This window comes from Malaya genurostris, chromosome 3 (genome assembly GCF_030247185.1).
Source record: "Malaya genurostris strain Urasoe2022 chromosome 3, Malgen_1.1, whole genome shotgun sequence".
Classification (NCBI taxonomy): domain Eukaryota; kingdom Metazoa; phylum Arthropoda; class Insecta; order Diptera; family Culicidae; genus Malaya; species Malaya genurostris.
The window spans coordinates 8,438,316-8,464,920 of record NC_080572.1 but is presented as its reverse complement, the minus strand read 5'-3'; the positions used below and the strand labels follow the sequence as shown (position 1 = coordinate 8,464,920).

At 38.1% G+C, this 26,605-nt stretch overlaps 1 protein-coding gene across 1 annotated transcript; it reads left to right on the top strand.

The window, feature by feature from the left end:
• Positions 1 to 12,976, top strand: LOC131437590 (homeobox protein vnd). Its single transcript, XM_058607044.1, has 3 exons — positions 1 to 342; positions 5,849 to 6,336; positions 11,680 to 12,976. Exons 1-3 carry the CDS (start codon positions 212 to 214, stop codon positions 12,384 to 12,386), a joined length of 1,326 nt encoding a protein of 441 aa, XP_058463027.1. The 5' UTR covers positions 1 to 211; the 3' UTR covers positions 12,387 to 12,976.
• The last annotated feature ends 13,629 nt before the right edge of the window (positions 12,977 to 26,605 follow it).

Here is a 26,605-nt window from a genome sequence, read left to right as displayed (position 1 = left end):
TTAGTGCTGGATTTTCTTGTGTTTTTCGTGTGATCGGATTTTTTTCAAAGTGGCCGCGGAAAAGAAAGATGCTGGTGGCGAATCTCGCGCCAGTCCACACCAAAAAACTCGCAGAACTTCGATTTCACCACCACCGCGACAATTGACACCTTCGTCGGACCGGGTGCCACCAACTAGCGGTTCTGGTGCTCAACAAAATCACGGAGAAACGATGACACCGACGGCAGCAACTGCGGCCAATACACCAACGATGCTGAACTGGGCACCCATTCTGTTTCCTTCTGCCTGGACTCCGGCCCTGCTACCGGCGTTTTATCCGGCGGCTCTGCGATCTCTGCCCGGGTAAGTTTACATCCGGTGATAATTAATCATAATTATCACGGTAGAAAATTAAATCAGACGGAATTTATATCTCAAAACTCGACGGAGGAACAATCTTTCGATGAAAAACTCATAAATAACTGGATTATTTTCTCCTTCCGCGACTACGGCAACCTGGGAGAGCGGTGACTTGAACGCACGACAATCCGGAAGAGTGCGATGCGTTTTGATGCGATTAGTCACATTGTATGACCGGGGAATCGATCGGACGGTTCGATTTTTATTGCTTCCTGACGACGGGAGAGAACCGGGTGTTAAAAAGTATTTATTGAACTGTTTTTCACTGAAGGGGATTCAAGTAGTCGACCGTTCAGAACAGTTTTGTTTTGGTGAAGCAAGAGGTACTGCCGGAAGCGTCACGTCTAAGCTGACTTGATTGGTCCAGTAGGAAGCAACGCCTGCTGTGATGCGTTGGATTGGATTGGATTGAAAAGTAAAAGAAATTATTCTTACGTTAGGTCAGATTATTATTGTGCAAATTCATAAATTCAAGAACCTTATAATTTTCCTATCATCTTCTGGAGATTTTCCGGAGCTTCGATAGTTCGAGCACTTATTACTTATTAATTTATATGAACATATTTTCGTGAAGTAAAGTTCTAAGAACTGCATTTTTTTTATAATTTATTTTCATTATCAAAAGAAATCTACAAATTGAATATTTTCCAAATGATATCAAAGACTCAAGGAAAAAAAGGATCATTCGGTGCCCTTATAAATATATCCTGAAAAAGGATCATTCTGAGGTTGGATAGTGTGTAGTTTTGTCGAACTAGTGATGGTGTTTGACCATCAGTTTGACGCACCATCAGTTTGACGCACCAGTTTAATCAAACCTACAGTAATTGCACTCAGCTCAACTTAAGGAATAGTTGCAAAATAAAAAATTTTGAAGGACTAGACTACACAACCTGAAACAACATTTACCTCATGCATAGTTCTCAAGTACGTAATAACAATCACTTTCACCTCCAAGATCTATTACCTGTCATCCACGTTCTTCTGTTTGTGTAGGCAGGAAATACCCAGATTTCCGAATTCCCCAAACTAAGGTCTACAAAACCGGTCCTACACATCATCCGTATAATTTTCTTAACGCCAATCAATCTTCTACCTGTTTGCTATACAAATAGTAGGCTGCTCGTTTGCACATCAGACAGTAGACACCAGAAGTAGAGAGTGTCAGAAAGAGAGAGAGATATCAAGACGGGTCTAAGTTAGCCCACTTGGGAAGGTGTTGTTCGATGCCAATTACCGCCACACCCAATTTCTGATTCCATAGCCCCTCATGCTAATGATATTTGAAAATACAATATTTGAACCGGCCGTTTAGGTGCTCGAGATAAATTATCATATTTTCGATATGATGTGTGACGAACTAGGCTTAAGATTAGTGGCAGCTGTGGACACCGGCAGCTACCCAATCCAAACTTTCACAATTTTCCGGCAGGTACTTTCAGTTGACCTATCCAGAGTTATATTTCCATGACAAACGAACCTCAGAGGATGGGGAAATACGTGCTGAAGGTGGATCAGTAAACAAATCGAGCTCATCACGTATTTTCCAAGTGATGGCGTGTGAACTGTTGGTGATTAGTGGAGCAGAAATGTTGCCTGAGATTCACGAGGATCACGTTTTCAAATGTGCGATACGTAGTAGGCAATGACAGAGTGATGTTCCTAATACTGGATTTTTCCGATCGACAGTTTATTTGTTTGTTATTCTGCAAATAAACTACGTGTTGTTTGCTTAAATCAACGGTTGTCTAAAACTATCATGAGTTGTATTTCACTTTGAGGTTCAAGGCCCGTCTCGTACTCAATAAAAAAAATTTACGAAATGGTTGGCACAGTTTCCATGCGATTCGATTTTTCTCTGTGGTGTCTGACAGACATTTTTGCTAAAATTTGGGTTGAATTTTGATGGAATAATAGCAAAGTCACAACCGCTTTTACTTAGTGACCATTGGCAATTTTGTTCTAGTCTCAATCTCGACAGACCTTTATTGAAATGAAAAACAGCCTGGAACATGGTATTGTTTTTAAACTGTCAAACAGAATATTATTCATCTAAGATGATATTGAATCAGCTTTTAACGATTTTTTACGTATTTTGCATCATCAATTTAAATTAAGACTGAACATTTTTAACATTATTCACCGTATAATACCGAAACTTGAAATCGAATCCATCTACAATTTTATAGTAACCTATGAGGCCATAAGACCTTTCAATTGAGTTTATGTTTGTGAAAATAGATTTAACTATGTATGAGAAAAGGAAGTGTACTCCGTTTTTTGAATCTGTTGACTTTTATTTCTGATAGTTCCGGAACCGGAAACTGTTGACCGGTATAGTCAAAGACGATTCGTTTGGCCTTCAACTAAAAAGATTTAGAGCTATTGTATCAATAGTCATCCGAATAGTAGACTCGTCATGTTATTATACCAATTTCAACGAATAGAAATAAAATCGAATAAAATATCTTTGCTTCGGCTCTAAGAAGCAATACCTTAGAATTAATAGTTCGAAAATTATGCATTACTGCTTACATAGCGACGCAAAAACTCGAAGCAAATGTATCTAGATTCACCTTACCCTTACAGGAAATCTACCGAACCGAGACAGCAGATCTCACTTTAACTAATAGTTTTCGCACATGAGATGACTACTAGCGCTGAGAAGAATGGGGGTACCGTTACTATCCTTATTGGAACAACTTTTATCATAGTTTCGCCAAGTTCTTACGGTCTTTGCATTCTCACAGCAAATAACGGCTTGAATTTATTAACACTCTCCTTCAAACATTTCCGGAACCGGAAGTCGGATCCGGATGAATTTTCACAGCAGGCTATGATACTATGATACCATAAGATCATTGACGTTGCGGAATGCTTCAATGGTTTCCGTTATAATCGAGTGCATTACTTTCATTTTTACACATTTTATCTCTGAAACCGGTAGTCAGATCAGGACATAAATCAATAGCAGGCTATGGGACTATGAGAACTTCAACACGAATCTAAGCTTGCGATCGGTCTAACGGTTTTTGAGAAAACAAAAGGCATTTTTTTCGTTATACCCATGTTACTTCGGAACCAAAGTTCGGATCTGGATAAACTTTCATAGCAGGCCATGGGACATTTCATTTAAATTGGACAAACTGGCTAGCTATGGAACTACAAGCTAAATTGAACAACACTTTTGTTTCATCTCAGTACAACATCTTTCTGTTCCTTAGGATTTTCATTTTTTTGCTGTTTGACGAAAATGAAATGCTATTTCAATTTGATGTATCCGAGTTCGCAATTAATACAAGTCAAATATTCACTATCATAAATTCAACACAAAATTAATGATGCGTGAATGTATCGAAACTTCTCAGCCGGACGTGGATGAAAATGTCAAAAGTGTTCGAGCAAAGGACAACGCAGAGCCACTTCAGAATCGAGTCTAGCACAATCGTTTAGTGAATGTGTCGGCAGTCACTTTTCCAGGATTACAACGCACACTTAAACAACCGAACTCTCTTTGGCAAGGATGAAACGTGCTCCAGCTGTAAAACATCTTAATTTCCTGAGATCAACATTTTATGATTGCTTACAATCACTCGAAAGTTATGGTTGGAAGGCACCACATCGCTACTCGAAGTTACCCTTCGGAGAAAATTCACGCCGCTTCTCCTGTTCTTTTCATTTGTTAAAGGTGTGAAAAATAATGCTAATTCTGATCGGCTGGTAGGTTTCGCACTTTACGCTCCGATAATACGTGACCCAACAAAGAACTTTCGAAGCAGATCGGATGGGTTTGGAATTCCCGATAGTAAAAGCTCGAAATTCCCGTACTTGTTTTCTAGAACTTGTCGTGTACTTGTTTGAAACTCACAAGACCGAGCATCATTTGCATTTATTATTGTTTCTGTCAGGAATAAATTATCCCTTCGTAGTTGGAACGGTGTACAGGTTGATGTGGTATGTAGGTGGATCGCCTAAAACGGTCAGGTGTGCGTGCGTTTGTCCTGAAATACTCCAGCAATTGAATTTTTAATAAGTTTTACAGCTTGCTTCCTCGCTCTTCCATGCGGGTCACAGCAATAGGAGGCTCCTTTGTTTGGAGGTGTTAAAAAAGGAACTACGGGAAATTCCGATCTTCCCGTTTGCTTTGATCGGACATTTCAAGGTTGCAGGCAGCAAACCTGTCTCCAGGACTAGTCTGCCTGGCTGGTTGTGGTTCTCGTTTTCGTATTCACTGCATAGGTTCTTCCCAAACTGATTTTGCACGAAAAAGCGAAAGAAAATCCGATTCAAAGTTTGGGAAAGTCGGGTTAAAATGATGGAATTAACCTCCGGAAAACGTAAATCCGATGAGCGAGCTATCATGTAGATCTACCGATTAATGGGTCGGGATTATGCTAATTTGAAGAAAAACATTGAAGACTTTCACACCTTGGACAAGCGCAGAGATGGCACACGATATTGGCTGCCTTGAACTGTACTGGTCGGGAATATGTATGATCTGACCGACGAGCTGTGATAATCGTATCGGACAACATTGGTTAAATCAACATTTGAATATTTGTACTACTCATTAGCATTATCCCGGATCAGAAGGCTAGAAACACATGGTAGGTAAGCGGTTTGCGGTTTGCAAAACGAAGTAAGCTATGATTCGGGTAATTGGGCAGTTGAGAAGTCATTCTGTTAGGTGATGTAGACATTTGAAAGAGGTTTGCTTGATGATCTAATCCAATGAGAATTCGTTCAGTATGAAGGTATCGAATTACTGAACGTATTCGTGATGCTAAAATATAATCATAGGCAGCCAGTTTAAATGAAAACATAATTAAATCATTACATCACAAACTCACACCTCTTTTGTCAACCTTTTGTCGAAAAATTGCACCTTTTTTTCCTTCAACATCCAATGAAGCTTCTGTTTATGAGCCCACATTTTTAATAAGAAATAATCCCACCCACCTCCTGACACACGTTGACAACCGAACAAAGCGCTGCCATGGCGTGAATCGGCTTAGTGCAGGAGGTGTGGACTGGTTGGTAGCGGTGAATTTTCATCGAACGGACGAAGAAAACAAAACAAGAAAAAAACTATTCCAAGGATAGAAGAATTAAGCCACCAATCTGAGGCATAGCAGCACACGGTCAAAAGGGGAAACAAGATGAAAATTGTACAACCTAAATCACGTTGTAATCCGATGAAAATGGGAGCAGAGTAAAAGTTTTGTCCCCCATAAACACCTTCTTCCCATTTCTACTAGCTTGCTCAAACTTCACAAATTGATTGACGTTAATCTAATCCAATCGTACGATTATTCGATCCGATCCGGGACGAACGAGCAATCCCGGCTGTCAAATGCAGCCACCTAAACTTAGATTATTTTCGATGAATTTCTTTCTGGTTGTAGCAATGTCTAAATCACAACTTTTCTTTCAAATTCTTTAATCTCAGATTCCTGGACAACATGAAGCTACCGCGCTCGCACCGAACCACTGCCCACAGCGGGTCCGGTTTTCACATCAGTGACATTCTTGGTCACAAAGACAAGAAACAGTCTCGGTTGGCTACGGATGATGAGAACACCAGCGACGAAGGAATTATTCCAACCACGGTACACCATCATAATCGCAGTGTCGTAACCGATAACGACAGTAACCATGGTAACATCACTCCAGCAAACAGTGATGACGATAGTCACAGTAGTCACAGCCATCTGATGGCCGATAATCGTCATCTGACGACCCGAACAAGTGATCCCAAAGTTGAACTACTATCCTCACCCGAACTGCCGGACGGTAAAATACGGATACGGTCCAGTCTGGCGGAAGATTTGCACGCTCGATTCACATCACTTCCTGCATACGCTCATCATCCACATCACCCGCTATTTCCGGCCACTGCAAGCCCCTGGTTGTACGAGACGTGCAGCAACCTTAACGGTAAGTGTTACTCTTTTTAATCTACTTTACATGGGCGAAATATCGAACATTCAATCTGAGGGAAGTTGCGGTTAGGTCTTGATATCACATAATTAGCATTCATTACCAACTGTCGATGATAAGACTAAGGGTTGTACAGCTATTCTGCACGTATAAATATTCTTCTCCAATGGATATTCTGAATAAACGGACTTGGATAAATCTGTTTATCACACTGTTAGACACTGATACTGGAAAAAACCGTTGATTTTCGTCCCCTTGCGATCGATGGAAAACTTCCGGCAGATCTATTACCGATACATAAATCTGCGCTTGATGCTTTATTGACGGTTTTATTACGCTTGCCCGCTTCTCAATGGAGTACCCGGTGAGAAGATTGAATCAATCGCAGCCTAACGACTCCGAGTCGGAAGGATGTTTATTTTCTATATACAAGGGGATTATTACAAGCGTTCGACATACAAACGCACAATTGAAAAGAAAACATGCCGAATTGCATGTCAAGAATAATGGCTATTCGAAGGGGAACTACATTTTATTCAAATTAACTGAAATTAATGGCGTATCAGGAAACTGATTGGTTGCAGCTATTGAGGCGTATTGCCGTAGCTGGCAGTTTGACAGCTGGCTACCAATGAGCGCATACATCGGGTCTATACGAGTGGTCACTTCGCAGGTAGTAGGTGGCACGTGAATGAACACTTTCCAGCTGCTGTACATTAGTACAATAGCTAATGGCATAATAGCCCAGAAATTACACTAAAATTAACCAAAAATCAGAAATCAATTTGCCGCCCTAGGGACAAAATTTACGACTTCCTCGCTCTTCATGCTTCTTCTGTTTTGGAATATCCTCTCATTCTAAAATCGATTACAATCGATTCGCTGCCTGCACCACCGAACACAATGGCTTACACAACCTCGAAATTGAGCCTCCGACACCGGAAGGATGACACCTCAACCGTCAGTAATAATGGCGTACCTCTGCTAACAGCTGCTGCTGCACATTCCAAGCGGGCTTCACTAAATGCTTTTGTATGACGATATGGTGGCGTGGAACCATTTTCGTTACGCTTCATATATCGTTTACTTGAGCTAAGGATCACGCTTGGTAAAAAAGGACTTAGAAAAAAAAATAGACTGGATAGGTGTGATGCCAATAAATCGCTGTAAAAATGGATGATGCGTTGGTTTTTGTGGCACCCAAAAACTTTGCATCTGCTCGCTCGATTGTGTCGAATGTACGAATGGTAAAAAGGACGAATAAATCTATTAGGGGAAGGGGTTCCTGTAATTTCCATTATCGTATCAAGACTAAATAATTTAAATTTTTCGAGAGGGTACTTCTTGTTCGATAGTTTAATCCACAAGCTAAGGCACTTTCAATGCGTACGCTTGGTAGCAAAATTGTGATGTTTGTTCAACGAAAAAAAAAACTAAACAGTTGGCGATGACAAATCGGCCATATTGCGCTACCGCTTTATGAGTGAATTTCACAAGTTTGCGTGTACACGGAAAATAAAAACTACCTATTATTTGACTTCTGTTTTACTTATTTTTAGTTCTTCTGAATCTTTTCTTTCATTCGCTCCTTCCATTGTTGTCAAAATACAAAGAGCAAAACTTAAATTAAGTAATCCGTATCAACGACTCAACTGTAGAGTAACAATAACTTACCATTGAGTAGATGGAACTCATTTGCACGTGCTTTACGGAAACTACCTAGAACCACTTTACCTAAAATTAGGTTATTGAACGGAACCCCCAAATTGGGTGGAATGTATTTAAAATTGTCCGGGTTGGTGGTTCAATGCATAGGGCGCTGGTCTTACAAGCCAGTTGTCGTATGTACGAGCCCCGACCTGGAAGGATTCATAGTGTCAGTAGGATCCATAGTACTAGCCATGCAATGATTCTGTACACTAAGAATCGGCTGCGAAGTCTGTTGAAACAGAAAGGCCAAATTCCACAAAAGGAATGTAATGCCAGGACTTTTTGTATTTAAAATTAGGTTGTTTTGCAGTTCCGTGTAGTTAAGTTTTCTGGTGATGAGATCGCTTAGTTTTAGTTGGTCCTCCAGTAAACGAACTAAAAGGTTACTATTTATCAGATTTTTTGTAAAATAATATCCCAAAATAGACGATTTAAACAAAACTTTGAAATGATTTGTTACTTACTGAATGGAATGGGTTTGGACTGATAATTGTCTGTCGAAAGATGTTTCAATGGTGGCCTTCATGATTTCCGTGAACTGACTCATTTAATGGCAATATTCAAACGGTTGACGTAGAACTACATAAAACATGTAGCTTCATATGTAATATTTCAACGAAGTTCGGTAAACAAATCGATAATTGATGTTCGGTAATTTATCATTGCCTGTCTGTATTAACGGATAAATCTGTACACTCAATATTCAATAAATTTTCGATTATATTGAAATAGTACTATTTAATTTTAACTTTTGCTTTTTTTTATACTTGTTTAGTATGAAATAGGACAATTATCGGAAGTGAATAAATCAATATTTAGTTCAATCTGAACGAAAAATTTTGAACTGAAGAGTGTGTTCAAATGATATCCTAGCAGGCATCTGGGACCATGCTCCTGGTGAAGAAGCCTGGATAATGTTAAATAAGTGAAATTGAAATTGTTCCATATTAAATTCATTTGAACAGTTATTTTTATTCAGGTAGCTTACTGTTAAAACATGCTTCAAAGTGTTTGCAGTTTGACTCTTGATATTCAATTTTTTTAAATTCGGCATTTTTTTTTCAATTTATTGTAATTTGAAAACTCAATCGTCATTTTCGATCTCCCAGTAATTTCGCCTGAATGCGACATTTTAGGTGTTCGACTAATACCGTTTTCGTTTTAGAACCTACACGCGGGCGACTCTGGCTCCGAGTAAAACGAACACTTGGTACGCGCCCTAAACAACAACTCATATAAAAAAGAAAAAAATAAACAAACTCGAATGGATGCGTGGTGCGACCCGAGAAAATTTTCAGAGCGAAACTACGCGATTTGAGTCCGATCTAGAGCGACCCCAGGTTGCTAAAACAAACTCATCAAAAGTTGTTTGGGCGACTCTGGGTCAGCTCTCGGGCTGCTCTGATCAATAAACGAAAACGGTATAAGTTTTACATTTACTTTGTGTCTCGTTATAAGTTATTAGCACTTTATGAATGTGTAAGATTAAAAATTTCGCCATCTTATTGCACTCCAGCATGAGGAGTACGGAGGTCCAGCTAGAGGAGTACCAAGGTTACGATTCGGCAATAACGTGCTCCGTCGGTCTGATAATCGGACCGATGTGGCTCAACATAATTCACTGGGCTTGCTCGACAAGGACACTGTACTTTGCGGTAAAATATTTCAATTACTCACCGAACTTAATTTTGGCTTTTCGGTTACCTCAGCTCAGCGTGTATTAGGCCCGTGCGCAAGGGGGGAGGGCAATTCATACCTCGCAAATCACAATGATTTCTGCGCACGGGCCTGGCGTGTATGATTTAAGTTCAAACTTTAATATTCATAAACTAACATCTGATCAATCGTTTCAAATTAAACTAATTATAACTCCGAAATGAAGAGTATTTCAATATTATTCGTATTAGCTAATCATTGCGGTCTTGTAAAGGACTTGCTTCGTAGATATAAACGTGAATACCCAGAGACACGCAAAGATTCAATTTTGATTTTATAGTAGCTGGTGTATCGATAACTAAATAATAGCCATTTATCATAAATTTAAAATCATTTTGAAAATAAGCGGATTGTTTGTTATTTTAAGGTTTTGGCACCGCACTTTAAACGCTAAGCAGACGTTAAGTTCATGCTGTTTGTCAGCCACTTCTTGCACGGAAGTGCCATGTATTTACTGGTTCTGTGATTATACTTATTTACTAAAGAATCAGTGATATACTTATTTTTTGGTTGCTGAAGACTGACGATAAAGTATTTTGAAAATTAATTTGCATCATACGATATTGTAAAAACAGTTTGTTTTCGCGTGAGGATATTTTAAAATCCTCATTGTTTCACAATTCCGAGTAAGGGAAAAAATTTTGATCCGTTATCTCGAAATCAAGTGGAAGAAATATACTGTATTCTGATTGACAAAAATAGTGAAATCAAATTTCAAGTCGATAATAATCAGCAAATTCCTAAATGCAAATCCTCACCAGCGGATCAAACATTCATGGAACAGTCGTGCCTTTTTCAATCGAATTTAGAAACTGAAGTGAGCGTGTCTTATTACTACTAGGAACTGTTATCAGGTCATCGAAACTTTCTCTAATAGTAGATATTTGAAATTTGATAAAGTAATCCTATATCTTCTCACTATGCGTGTTTGAACCATCGGGTAAAGCTATATCTTACCAATCACAAAATCCAACGTCAGTTCTCAAATAAGGTCACAAGACGAGTCCTTCAGTTAGAAATATCATAAAAGAGCCTTCAGCAACACAAAAAACAAGACCCTTTTCCATTAGGAATGCTTTCATAACATTCATCGTAATCAATTTTCATTAACCTTTATCGTAAAAACTAACACACTCGCTCCGACAAATCCTTTCAGCATTACATAAGGACCTCTCAATCCTCTCGTCTACCGACAAGAACCAAGCCTACTCTCGACCTTACGCTCAACGAGTGCCCACTCAACCATCAGCCACTCACTTACACATACGGGCAACTCTCCAGCGATAACCTTTTTCATGATTATCCACTTATGTGAAGAGCGAACGAGAAAAAAGGCGGAGCTACAATAGCTTTCTTGATACTCACACAGCTTCACAAAGAGTTGTGTGTATTGAATCACAGACGGCTGGCTGGTTGGTATTTTAATAACCAACAGTAGGACGACTCTGTACTTCAGCAACACTCACTTCCGGCTGCTATGGCCTACTTTGTTTCAAAGGAATGTGTGCTCTCCTTTTTGGGGTTAGAATTTTCATATTAGTTTGGTTACCAGCAGTTTCGAGCGATAACCGGCGGCAGGGAAATCCAGAGAACATAAACAATAAATTGATGTCATTTATCAATTTCCGCCTCCAGCGGTCGCAACACCTTTCGTTCGAACATACCACGAACCCACGAAGGGAGATTAAAAGGGAAATGTTAGAATCAATTGTCCGAAACAATAAATTATCTCGCCTAAGAGCGTCTATTTCCGTTCTTCCGGTTCCAACAGATGCACTGCTAAGCCGTGCTGAGTTCCAATTGCGACGTCCCATTGCGGATTCCTGTGGTGGACTCCTGTGGCGTTAAATTAGCCTTTTCTTGCCGTCAAACCGTACGAATACTAATAAGGTTTCGTTTTCTTTCATTTTACAGCATCTCACCAACAACAACAGCAGCGGCTTGCTCAGCAGGTCAGTCCAGACAGTACGTCACCGGTACATTCGGAACAATCCTACCATGGCATAACAGGTTCCGGTGGAAGTGGGGGCCTTAATGGCCAATGTCCACGAACGCCTAGTCCGGCAGAAAGTGAGCAGCATCATATGAATGCTGATGGTAATACGGAACATTCGGACGATGTAGATATCGAGGAAGGTTGTGACGAAGAGATCGATATGATCGAAGATAATGACGACAATCCCACGGATAGGTCAACAAATGGGATCGGACATAAAAAGCGAAAGCGGCGGGTTCTGTTTTCCAAAGCTCAAACCTACGAGCTAGAGCGTCGATTTCGTCAGCAGAGATATCTTTCTGCTCCGGAACGGGAACACCTCGCTTCATTGATTCGTTTAACACCGACACAGGTAAAAATCTGGTTCCAAAACCATCGCTACAAAACGAAACGGGCAGCGCACGAAAAAGGATCGATGGATCCAAGCGCACATCAATCGGGAGGTCTTCCGTCACCCCGTCGTGTGGCCGTTCCGGTGCTGGTCCGCGACGGAAAACCGTGTCTTGGTGGAAGTAAACAACACGATATGATGGCGGCCGTACAAGCAGCCCATCTGCAACTTCCACCGGGTTTTCAACATGCCAGCTTGCTTCATCATGCTGCAGCGGCAAGATGGTGGCCATAAGTGTTAACGCGTCCAGGTTGCAGCTGTAAATAGTCAAATCTCTATACTGTTCACCGACGCTTCACAACTCATATTGTGCGTGCATAGTCCAAATCGCCGTTGTCGTCATCGTTGTCGCTGTAGTCAGTCAACGGTAATGTTTAGTGTTGTAGATGTAAATCAAAATCTCAAATTTTAGCGAATATATGCGGAAGTCAGTTTTTAGGTCAAGTAATAAGAGTCTATTTAATTATATTTAGTTAATTTATAAGTTGTTCATCCGCCACCGAATATGATGAGTTTCTCAACGAAACATTTTAACTAAATCTATCACATTTGTAAATATTTGCAATACAAAGTTCACCTAATCTCGTCGAAGTTGAATGTAACAACTACAACTTTTTGCAATTTGGAAAACGCATTTCTGAAAAAAACAGCCAAAGTTACTTCTGTTCAACTTCACTATTGCCCGTATAAACAAGAATACTACACAACAAAAAAAGCCCCGCCATCATTAACAGTAATTTGGCTGAACCCTTCGAATAAAATATGTATTACCATAAAGAAGCTGGATCATTCTATTCCTATCCATACAAGTATGTGATACAATAATGTACGGAAATCGTAAATAAAATTCTTCTTTGATGAAAATAAAAGATCTAACTTGATTTTCCATTTCTCTGTCAACCTACTGTCAACCCATCCAACCGTAGTGAGTCTGTGAAGAGGCCGCCAATGGTCTCTAAATCCTTCCTTAAAACTTCCGCAGGGATTCTGCTTCACTATGGAGCTGATACACAAAGCACACCAGAAAGTCAGAAAGTCGATAAACCGGATGTCATTTCAGTTGATTTGAAAAGCCGTGTCCAAATGACTCTTCCTCCCTCGAACGTTGGTGCGGCTAATAAAGCAGAAAAAAATGTTTGGGAAAAAATAACCCGCCAACAATATTATCGATTCGGTTCGGTCGATCGTTTTTTTTCGTAAGGCAATGCACCCAAAGGCCAATTCATCTCACAATCAATACAAACTGGACGAACATCCGAGTTTACAGAGTACAAGGGAAAAAACAACCATACAATATCAAACATCTTCAAAAGCAACCGGACAACAAAAAGCAACAATCGTCCTCCGGCTGAAAGTGTCCTTCGTTTATTTGTGTGTATATGTCCTGAAGAGGAAGTGGCCCACAGACAGACAGGCAGACAGACCGGAGTTCGAAGTCAGCTCTGCAGCATCCAGCGTAGTCACAAATTGGATAATATGCGAATATGGTGTAGGCAGAGGAAAGGCTGACAATCGAGTTTTATTGTTGTCATTCTACTTGAGGGTGGGAATTGGAATCCTACAGCGACGAGCGGAACTGGCATCAGTTTTTTTATTGTTCACTTTCAAAAGCCTTTTTTCTGGACACTCTTTCGAGTGGATCCATGTACGTTTGCATTAGTATTTCCGGAATTCAAACTGCGCCATCTATTGTTCGCCCGAAGAGCTACGGGAAATTTCAGTTTTAGTTTTTGAGACAGGTTTACCTCTAAGCGAATTCTATGGTTTATATATTGTGCACCGTTTATTAAGGAAACAGGTGATTGTTTCAAAGATTGTTACTGAATGTGCAGAAAATAACAGATAAACACGAAATTATTGCAACACAGATAATTTTCTGTGAAATATCATTTCTTTTAATATTTTTGTGTGTATTTAATCCCGGTTCTGTACCTCGAACGAATCGAAACATTACGACCGAATGGAAAATTTCAATTCTGTATGGAAAATTCGAAGATGATCGAAACACAGAATGAAAATCACACACTATCGAAACATTTGCACACTTAAAATCAATTCTCGAGTAAGCAAAATGCCGAAATAGATCGGCAATATACAATTTTGCTGATTGCTCAGTAATCAATATTATGTTTTTTGAGATTCGCTTAGTCATTTATCGTCGAGACCACTGTCATTTACGTTTTTTATTTTCGCTTGTCATTACGCAGTTATTTTTTGACGAAATATCTCCAAGAAATTTTCCGGTGGTCATTAGACAAAATTGAATTAGTTCAAAAGGAAAACGTGAGATTCTCGATCTATTCAGTAAGTATAAAAACTTAAAATTCAATTTTTGCCTTTCTCATATAGAAAGGTTATGCAATCACTGTGAAAACCGAGTGTGTTTTGCTTCACTGCTCTGTTTGAGTTTGTTAAAATCGGTCACGCCATCCTTGAAAAAAGTGAGGAAGTAATTCGAAATGGGGAACTCATTCAGGAACTTTGTATGGAGCTACAACACCTTTCATTGGTATCTAAGTTCATGAAAATCGGTTCAACCATCTCCGAGAAAACACACAGACATATATAGATATTTTGCGTACTCGACGAAGTGAGTCGAATGATATGTGACACTCGGCCTTCCGGGCCTCAATTCAAAAATCGATTTTCACAGTGACTGCATAACCTTTCTATATGAAGGATAGTTCTTTTTCAGTGAGTGTAGAGAAAACATAAACAGTGTATTCATGTTTCTAGACAATAATTTCTTTTCGTTAGTAATTTATATGTCTTTCCTTGGTCCTGAAAACCATCGACCAAACACAGGATGGACACATTTCCGATTATGACGCATCACTTATGATTCATAACCAATTTGCTAGACGCGTATCACAAAAGCTATTATCAAAGGGAGATATTGAAAACAGAATGCGCTCTACACCATACAATCGAAACGGTATCATCACCATTATTAAGTCATGTAACGCGACTATCAAACGGCTATTGTAAAAAGACTTTCTGAAGTACCAGTCACGTGCCGTGCGGCGGGTGTTGATGCGCATCTTGCCAATGTCTGGTTTCCCCTTAGATACCAAAACAGCATAGGAATAAAAAAAAACGAAAATCATTGAATGACGGCCGTTCGGTCGAGGTCGGGTCAGTTTATTGCCTATCTAGATAGATTTCCATAATTATGAATATATGCTTCTAGCGATCAAAAGGGCATCAGAGTATCGATGATGATGATTATGTTGTGTCGTGATAAAATACAAAAAAGATATCAAAACCAGCTGGAAGTAACCCCCCCAAAATAAGTCCCTATTCAAGGGAATTAGAGCAGTTCCTTGTTTCATATCATGCAGCTGAAAATGAATGATGACTTTCAGAATATCATGGTTTGACTTCCGGGAGAGAAGGGTGTAGATTAAAATCAGCTTTTTCCTACACAATTCATTTTGATGCTTAGCTCCAACCAAATACATGTACAATTTTAATTCGCAATGATATAAATTCTTATGCTTCTATGAGCATCTCCACCATCCTGTCTCCCGATTGGATTCGTTTCAGTTCTAGTTGCCATTAGAACAAAAATCACTGCTCCCACAGTCACAGGCACGGAAAAGCCAATAAAACCGTATCCTTTGCTTGTCAAAAGGGGTCGTGGCACGTGCCGGAAGCGCTCGGATCAATTAAAATATCAACTTTAAAACTCAATTAGCCATGCCTTTAAATTACCACCGTGCGCTGTAGGAACTCCCTCACTGGCCTTCTGAATACCATTCGGCTAGATTGATTGTGTAACTTCCGGTTCTGCCTTTTACTATCGTAATCGGCGACTTGCAGCGTGTGGTCCAATTAAACGATATACAGAGTATTATTCATATGAATCAAACTGACGTAGGCTATATTGGAAGGACACAATAACATAAAATGATTATCGGTGGATCGCATGACCTTTGACTCAAAATAATACATGCCTTCGATACAATGGAACAAGTGACCATATTCTGGTTTTACTGATGATGAAACATATTTTGGAGCCTATAGTGAATTGAATCATTACATGACTTCACAACTTGAAGAGCTCTGGTTGGAATAAAAAATTTTTAAATTTGAAAGAATACTATCATACAACTAATTTTCATCCATTATAAAAATCGCCACACGAAAATTTTTCAACTTCTTTGTATAGACACCAAACAAAAACTAATCGTACGCTATGCGTCAAAATTTGACAGAATGTGTATAAAAGTGTTACCAACGTTGAGAGAATAAAAGTTTACCGATTGGACAAGCGCGGAAATTTTAAAATGAAAATTCCGGTTCTTTTTTTATCATAAGGTATACCATTCGACTCAGTTCGTCGAGATCACAAAATATGTGTGTGTGTGTGTGTGTGTGTGTGTGTGTGTGTGTGTGTGTGTGTGTGTGTGTGTGTGTGTGTGTGTGTGACAAATAATGTCACTCAATTTTCTCAGAGATGGCTGAACCGATTTCCACAAACTTGGACTCAAAAAAAAAAGGCCTTGAGGTCCCATACAAAGTTCCTGAGTTTCATATGGATCCGACTTCCGGTTCCGGAATTACAGGGTGATATGCACCAAAAAAAGGAAAAAAATAGTCACACACGTTTCTCAAAGATGGCTGAACCGATTTTCACAAACTTAGATGAAAGGTTTTATGACCTTATACAATATTCCTGAGTTTCATTTGGATCCGCCTTCCGGTTCCGGAATTACAAGGAAATATGTGAAAATTTATGAAAAAATATGCAATCAATTTCCTCGGAAATTTCTTGACCAATTTTCACAAACTAAGAAGCAAATAAAAGGTCTTGAAATTTTTTAAAAAGTCCCTGAAAAGTTGATCCAGATCCGACTTCCGGTTCCGGTATTACAGTGCGATTAGTGAAAATTTTCAATTTCATGAGTATTTTTTTACTAGCGATGGCGGAACGAGGTGCACATTTTTATAAAACTTACTGCTAAATTGATCTAGTTGACGGATCTTATTAGTTAGTGAATTTATAAAACTACTTTGAAAACTACTAGTCCCCGGTTTCCGCTTCCGAAAGCACCGATAATAGTGAACTCCCGTCGATTTCTCAGCAACGGTTGAGCCGTTTTTCACGATTCATTATTCCAATTAAAGCTCTCATTGTCTTTAAACACACTGTGCAATTTCATCCTGATCCGACTTCCGGTTCCAAAGTTATAGGGCGAGGAGTGTCATAACATTCAAATTCAAAATGACGATGAAGGGGAACGGGTATAGCGTTATAGGTAAGTCGATGCCTTTCACGCTGCCCACCTGAGTTCGATGTAAAACTGATACGCGACGGTACGTGCGGCTTTGCTCCATTCACAGCGTGCTTTGTTCAATTTCGTATAGAGTGAGGGTTGCCACATTAAAATTTATATTTTTCAAGTGAAAAATATGTAAATTTCTAATCCTTTTATTCAATTTGTACCTACTTGTTAGTTTTATTACAAGATCATGATAACGATGCTTTTCAATAAAAGTGCACTTGTTGGCTTTCTCATATAGAAAGTTTATGCAATATGTTCTATAAATCTCGACACAGTTCATCGAACTCAATCATAAAAAAAACTCGTAGTCCTGTAGGTTGCAATTGAATTTCACACCGTCATTTAGAGCGACGAAGGGTAAAATTCTTCTAGATTTGGCTTAAAACTGATTCCATTCGTAGGCTATATTAGTTACTTACTAAACGAACCGACTTTGGCTATACTGGTTCCAAGTTCCTGGTTCCAAAAGTACCAGAAGTAGTTGTCAAAAAGTTGAAAACGAGGCTCACTCTATTTTCTTAGATCGATTTGCACCAACAGACTAAAATAAAAGTTCCTACAGTGTCATATGTTGGTTTCATTCGGGTCCGATTTCCGGTTCCAGAACCATAGGGTAAAGAGTGTTTAATCATTAAGTGCGAAATAAAGAAAAAATTTTATCAACTTGACATAACTGTTTAGAATTTGAAAAGGTTATGTTAGTTCATACCCAAAGAAAGTTTCTTATTTTATTCAAGATTGAAAAAAAAAATTTGTTCACAAAATCTTCTGGTGATATTTTTGGAAATATAAGTAAAATGAGAAAGGCATCATTACACCACTAGGTGGATTAAAACAGGTTTTTTACGGTTTTTCGCCCTTTTCAGTGGGGTATAACATTTTTAACACACTTTACCCTATATTTCCGGATCCGAAAGTCGGATCCGAATGAAATTCAGCAATTACGTTTGGGACCACAGGACCTTTCATTTGAACCTAAGTGTGTGAAAATTGGTTGCGCCATCTATGAGAAAAGTTAGAACACATATTTTCATTTTTTTGCGTGTTTTACTCGATAACTCCGGAACCGGAAGTCGGATCCGAATAATATTCAGGAATTTGGTATAGGACTACAAGACCTTTCCCAGTGATTGCATGACCTTTCTATATGAGAAAAGCAAAAAGGATTTGTATCAACTGCATCAGTATTTTTCTCTTTATCGTGTGGGTGGTTTCTAGAAAAGTTTATGTCAAAGTTTAAATGCTTCAAAGAAATGGCATGGCAAGATTAAATTCAAACAACAGTATCTCGGACAATATTCAAAGTACGACTTTGAATTTATGTTCTCAGGCAACATATCAATCATGAAACAATAAATGAAAAATCGGTTTTTCATAGAGAAGAAAGAAGAAGAAGAAAAAGAAGATTCCACTTTTAGCACCTCCTCCATTACCAATATCAGTATTTTCCATTTCTTCATCATTTTTGGCATTAAAAATGCCTTACTCTTCACTATATGGGGCCGGGTGTCAATTAAAAGTTTCCAAAATAGTCGCGTAACCTTTTTGTGTCATAATTTTGAACGTTAATAACTCGGTCATTTGTTGATGGATTGTTATAATTTAACAACCAATCGATTCGGAAACTTTTAACATAAACATGTATGACGATGTCGTTTCAGTATTTCAATAGCATACTATAGAAAAAATGGTTGGAATCGACCTATGTTTTCGTCCACCAATCTCTGTTGTACAAAATGACGTCAACTTCTTGTTCGGCATAGGAGGCTTTGCGTCATGCACAAAAAACACCGCATCGTTATGCGTAGTATGAAGAGAAATCTATAAATATATGCTGCAAAATATTTCTTTGCCTAGTCGAAGCTTGTCTGTGTATGAAACAAGTAGCTCGTCCAGTGAGCTGATGACTGGATTGTATATGCGTTCACTCGCTGGATTGTCGCTTTTGCATTATGTGTTGGTGAAATTTCCTGCTATCAGCGCAACACCGTTTTCGCTTGAGTATCTTATATATCATCCAGTATTGAAGAACCGAATGAGCGTTATTACCGGTTCTTTTGAAACAGCCAATTAAAAGTTTCAAAACTAACCGCGTAACCTTTTTGCGTCATAATTTTGAACGTTAATAACTCAGTCATTTGTTGATGGATTGACATAATTTAACAACCAATCAATTCGGAAACTTTTAACTTAAACATGTATGACAACGTTGTTTCAGTATTTCAATAGCATACTATTGAAACAATGGTTAGAATTGACCTATGTTTTCATCCACCAATCCCAGCTGAGGAAATTGATGTCATGTTCTTGTTCGGCATAGAAGGCTTTGCGTCATGCATAAAAACATTGCATCATTCTGCGTAGTTCGAAGAGGAATCTATAAATATATGCTGCAAATCATTTCTTGATTTCAGTTGATGCTTGACTGTGAATGAAACAAGTAGCTCGTCCAGTGAGGTGATGACTAGATTGTATATGCGTTCGCTCGTTGGATTGTCGCTTTTGCTAAATCTTCACTGTACGAGGTTTGGGTGTCAATTTTAAAAATTAACAAAAATAACCGCGTAACCATTTTCTATCATAGTTTTGAGGCCTTAGAACTCAGTCATTTGTTGATGAATTTATATAATTTAACTACCAATCGATTCAAAATCATTTAACTTAAACTTATGCGGTAACGTCATTCAAGTATTTCAATTGCATTGGATGGAATTGACCTATGTTTTCGCGAGCCAATGACAGTCTCAGTGAATGATGTCAAACTCTCGTCCGATTTGCGCAGTATGAACTATAGCACAAAAGGGAATCTATAAATATATGCACGAATACATTTCTGCTTTAGTTTACCCATGGCTTATCTTGATTCTCCGGTAACTAGCAGGCCAACTTAGAATTATCGGCGATAGATTATTCGAACCTAATTTGAAGCGCCTGTATCTCTGCGATTTATTGATAAATTTTCCTCATTTAACTTGATTCGAAAAAGTTTAAAAATGTTTTAATTTGTCAACGGGTAGTTTGCATACTGAAATCTCCATTTACATACGAACAACACGGTGGCGCGCAAATAAATTCAGTATAAAGTTGTGTTATGATGATAATCATAGATAATTCTTTTTCAAGACAAGCTGATCCGCGATTTTACATGTATCATTTAAATCCTTACTAAACTCGGGTCACCGCCAGTTTCAGTTAAATTATCATTTACATCAAAACAACAAGTGTCTTATCACTATATGCGTTGTAACTATGACAATGTTCGTTCATGTATTAATAAAATCAAGTTACAATATGAACAAAATTAAGGAATTTGGTTGCATATGCATTGGTTCCTTAATATGCAAAAGTGAAAATCAATTTAAGTAACAAAATATGTTCTGCGGACTGTGTCACATATTTTCTTCCTTGTATTGCTGCCATTCTATTTTCAGACACTTTCCGAAGATTATCGACGCTTTTTAACGAAGGATCATTAAAATTACACTATTACTGAGTTTATTGGTTGACGGTTATTCAAATTTTTCAAATCCAAATTTTTCGATCAAAATTTTTAAAACCTCTCTAATCGCTATTTATAAAATAATTAAGTTTGTACGTTCTCTGTCTTGAAAATTATTATGATATAGATTTATATCTTGAGGTTGCTCGTACCCAATATTGATCTTTTAAGTAACTTGGAAATCATCATAATTCACTGTCATTAAAAGGATATTTTCCAAAAATTGTCAAATGTAAAAATTTGTTGAAGGCATAAAATAGAGTAGAATCAATTGTTTTGAAAGAATCTAATTGTCATTTTGATCATTCGCTAAAAATGTAAACACTAAAAGCAGAGTAAGTTTGTAATTCTTTACTGTTTAATGAATCCACCATCATCTTTATTTTTATATTGATTATGGGTACCTTAGATTTATTTCATTTTTAATGTAATCGTAATCGGTCGTGTCTTGCATACGGGGCTACCACGTTTGGCATAAAGTCGTTTGGCATAATACCGTTTGGCATAACGCCGTTTGGCATAATGGTTATTTGGCATAACGGTTATTTGGCATAATGGTCATTTGGCATAACAGATGAACATGCTGCTTAATAGAAATTGTTCTAATTTAGTGCAATTTTGAAAGGTCTAAAGCGGCTACGCCGCATCGTTTTTAATAAGTTGGAGTCCGCCCTCGCTGCCGCTCGCTCGGACTTAACTGAGGGATAGCTCCTAGCTTTGGGTAATCCGGGCAAACGCCCGCAACTAGACAGAGGTGATTTCTGCGGGGGCGCTGCCCCCCCGCAGTGGCCGGCGCTTCCGACGGCGGGTCGCCGGCGCACTCGCGGCCTTCGGCCGTCTCGACCTGAATCATCTATGACGAACAGAATATTGTGCTGGCACTAAGTGAGTTGCTTATATAAAAAGTTTTCACATATTTCGTTCGAGTTTTCCTTGCACAACATCAATCGATCGAAACACATACGAAAATTTTCATTAGAATAAAATATTGCAAATCTAATTATTATTATGCCAAATGGCATTATGCCAAATGATCATTATGCCAAATAACCATTATGCCAAACAGCGTTATGCCAAATGAACTTATGACAAACGGGCCGCCCCCCTTGCATACAACACTCGAATTTTTTTTAAATTGGCGAATGTTCGAGCTCCAACCTAGAAGCATTTTTAATGTCATATGACCATAGCATTAGCATGAGATCGTAAGTAACCATGTTTCCGCTTATCAAAAGCATGTAAATCGACAGTATCCCCCTACCCCAGATCCCTGAATCACTTTATCAAAACCCACCGGGGCGAACCGAAAATTCATAACACCTTCTTGTCTTGTTGCTGCTACCAGAAAATAAATCCCAATAACCCCCATTCCTCCGATGCTCGGCTGGCACACGACAACACTATTGTTATAGGAAAATCACATGAATTCATTTACACCAACGACCTCGATTTGGCGTGTGACGGAGGGAACTTCGTAATAAAAACTCATAAAACAACACCAAGGCTCATCCCTTCCCAACGCTGCCACCCCCAAACCCAAAGCACAGCCCAACGGAACCGCACATTATTATTTAGGAGGGTGAGCTGAGTGATCATTCTTTCCATGAGCTAACACAATGTGAACAATATGTTTCCTGTCTTTCGTTCGCTTCATGCGTCCCCTATGGCAACCGCACAGTGGAATAGAAGATGAGCGTACTGAGATTTTCCACCCACAACTACGTGAACTCCCCCTAGCGGTTATTGTTTTGAGGAGGCGACAAACGAGCGTGTAAACGTTTGAAATTTATTTTAATTTCGTTACAATTTTTCATCACATTATACTCTACCACATCCATTTTCTCTTCCCCGTATTATTCCATGGGAAATCTCAATGCTTTCATTGTGCTGGCTTGTCATAGGATAAGAAGCAGCCAGTTAGCCGTTTGACACAATGACGCTCGCTATATTTCGCATGAAAGAAACAAGAGTTTCCATTCTATCGCATAAACATGTTATATACTGCAATCAAACTCGTCATCGTTTCTTATCGTACATTGGAGAAGATATTGTCCAACTCATTTTGCCATATCATTTTTGTTTGTTTTATCAATCAATACCTATATGAATAAAAGTAGTTGGGAAAGTTTGCTATAGTTTAAGTTAATGGGGTTTGAACTATTTTTGTCTAACATCCGAAATTTAAAGCATGAAAAGCTGGTTGTGTCGCGTAATAAATTATCTGTAGTGTGAATTTCGATCATACGCCAATATAATTTTTTGATGAGCATCTTGCGAATTAAGTGATTTAGATATCGAAACTGAAGCTTCCTTTGATGGGACTTTTGAATATAATTATTCGCTACTGATTAAAAATTATTGCTTTTTTGCCGTTGTTACCATTAAGGATCTTCAAAATATTAATTGATGCGTTTGAGCCGAGTTTTTAGGTAAAATCGACTGACAGAGCCAAACCATGGCTTATTAGGACATGCTATTCAGAGTACGTCATGGTAACTAATTTCAAAACACTACGGAGGTGAAAAACGCCGAACCAAGATTTAACAGTTCGGCTGAAAAGTTCGTATCGTTTAATAGAAACACACATTTTTTTGCCAAAATTCGTTTTTATTATTCAACATAATTGCCATCAGAGGCGATACAGCGATTATAGCGATCTTCCAACTTTTCGACACCATTTTTGTAGTACGATCGTCTTCGGTGCTCATATGACCAGTACGAAATTTTGCAAACCACTTACGAATTGTTGCTTCGCCCGGTGCATTGTCTGGATAACACTCATCAAGCCATTTTTTGGTATCGGCGGCACTTTTTTCATCAAAAAGTAGTGTTTCATCAACACACGAAATTCCTTTTTTTCCATTTTTTTCACAATAACAAAAGTAGCTTCACTCAAAATGCAATATCTCACAAACTAATAATCAGACAGCTGTCAAATTTATACACGTATCGTTTGAAGGTTGGTACTAACTGAAAATGGTATGGATTTAATCCTAGTGGCGCCCTCTCATAGAAACGATACGAACTTTTCAGCCGATCTGTTATTGGTTCGAAATTGTTTTCGCGCGTGATACTATTTACTTTTTGCCTTTCTCATAGAAAGCCTATGCAATCACTGTGAAAACCGACTTTTAAACGGAGTGTCATATACCATTCGACTTAGTTGGTCGAGATCACAAAATGTCTGTGTGTGTATGTGTGTATGTCTGTGTGTATGTGACAAATAATGTCAATCAATTTTCTCAGAGATGGCTGAACCGATTTTCACAAACACTGATTCAAATAAAAGGTCTTATTATTCCATTGACTGCTAATGAATTTTATGTCGATCCGACTCCCGGTTCCGGAATTACAGGGTGATATGCAAAAAAATCGCTCACTTTTCTCAGAGACGGCGGATATTCACAAACTTAGATGGAAACGAAATTTGTTATGATCCCATAGCTTGCTTATGATTTTCATTTTTATCCGAATTCCGGTTCCGGAATTACAAGGTAATATGTGGTAATATGGCTATGAAAAAATGCGCACTAAATTTTCTCAGAATGTTCTCAACCGATTTTCTCAAACTAAGATACAAATAACAGGTTTAGAAATTTTTTGAAAAAGTCCACGTAAAGTTAATACAGATCCGATTTTCGGTTCAATAATAATAAGCAATAAGTGGCAAATTTTCAATTTCATTAGTATTTCTTCACAAGTGTTTGTGAATAAACACTCATGAAATTGAAAATCTGTTACTTATTGCGTTGTAATACCGGAACCGAAAGTCGGATCTGGATTAACTTTTCGTGGACTTTTTAAAAAAATTCTAAACCTATTATTTGTATCTTAGTTTGTGAAAATCGACTATTAAATGCAGAGAAATTTTCAGAAGAAAAATCTGTAGATCTATATCGGTGATCAAAGTTCTTTATTGAAAATCTGTACATAGAAATGATGGAAACTTAGAGCACAACGAAATGAAAAAGTCATTAAACTGAATCTGCAAAAGGACAGCTATTTTTTGTTTAGAGGGAATTAAAAAAAAACAAAGAATTACGTTAAAATATTTGAATGAAAAGTTAATATAGATGAACCGTCATTAGCAGATGGAACCATTTGTATTGCTTACCTTGATATTTTCTTTTATTCAATTTGTACGTATTCGTTAGGGTAAATTGTGTTTAAAATTGGAAACCGTCATTTAGAGCGACTATGCAGAAAGGGTTCTTCAAGATTTGGCTCAAAACTAATTTAATTTGTAGGCTTTATTAGTTACTCACTAAACAAACCGACTTCGGTCATACCGGTTCCCAGTTCCCGGTTCCGAAAGTATCGGAAATAGTATTCAAAAATTCTCAAATGAAACTTTCTCATTTTTATCGGACAGCAACTTATGATACTATAGAAGCCTTGGTTTGAGAAATCGATTCAATCTTCTCTGAGAAAATTGAATGTGTTATAGAACTATAGGCTAGAGTGTGATTAAAATTTCAAACCGTCGCACAGTGGTTCGAATCAACAAAAACGTGGACATAAATCAGTAGCTGCCAAACCGTTCTTTTAATGCATATAGTTGCTTTTAAAAAAAATATTTACAAATATATATCGCGTAATTTTATTCTATCCCTAATTGTTCATGGCAAAAAATATAACCATGACTTTTTGCCTTTCTCATATAGAAAGGTTATGCAATCACTTGAAAAACCGACCAGTGAAAATTGGCCCGGAGGGCCAAGTGTCATATACCATTCGACTCAGTTCATCGAGCTGAGCAATGTCTGTGTGTGTATGTATGTGTGTGTGTATGTGTCAAATAATCTCACTAGGTTTTCTCGGAGATGGCTGAACCGATTTTGACAAACTAGGATTCAAATGAAAGGTCTCGTGGTCCCATACGGAATTCCTGAATTTCATCCGGATCCGACTTCCGGTTCCGGAATTATAGGGTAAAGTGTGTTCAATATTGTACACCGTCACTTAAACCGGCGAAACAAAAGACGTAAAACTTTTTCTAAACTGGTCTCAAAACTACACAAATCGATAGTCATTATCAGTAGGCAACTAAACAAACCGATTCCGGCTATCCTGGTTCCCGGTATACGGTTCCGGAAGTACCGGAAATACGGATATACAAAGCGTTTTTGTGGCAACCCCCTTAAAATCAATTTTTTATTCATTACTTGTTTGAAGTTATTTTTTATGCATACTTTGTTTGGAATAATTGAAGAAAATAAAAAATCCCATATTTTTGTTGAAGGTGCATAGGTTTGTTGTTTCCTGGCAAAGTTATACATTTTACCATTTTTTTACCTATGATAAAACCTTACACCGAAGCGAAATATGCAACTTTATGCAGCTTATTTTTATAAAATTTATAGGAAAAGATATGCCCAATACTATAAAAAATTCGAGGGTTGTATGCAAGACACGACCGATTACGATTACATTAATAATGAAATAAGTCTAAGATACCCATAATCAATACAAAAATAAAGATGATGGTGGATTCATTAAACAGTAAAGAATTACAAACTTACTCTGCTTTTAGTGTTTACATTTTTAGCGAATGATCAAAATGACAATTAGATTCTTTCAAAACAATTGATTCTACTCTATTTTATGCCTTCAACAAATTTTTACATTTGACAATTTTTGGAAAATATCCTTTTAATGACAGTGAA

Coding starts and splice junctions, on each gene's coding strand:
- LOC131437590 (XM_058607044.1), top strand. CDS start 212: ATGACACCGACGGCAGCAACTGCGGCCAATACACCAACGATGCTGAAC. Junction 343..5,848: donor GCTCTGCGATCTCTGCCCGG/GTAAGTTTACAT, acceptor CTTTAATCTCAG/ATTCCTGGACAACATGAAGC. Junction 6,337..11,679: donor GACGTGCAGCAACCTTAACG/GTAAGTGTTACT, acceptor TTCATTTTACAG/CATCTCACCAACAACAACAG.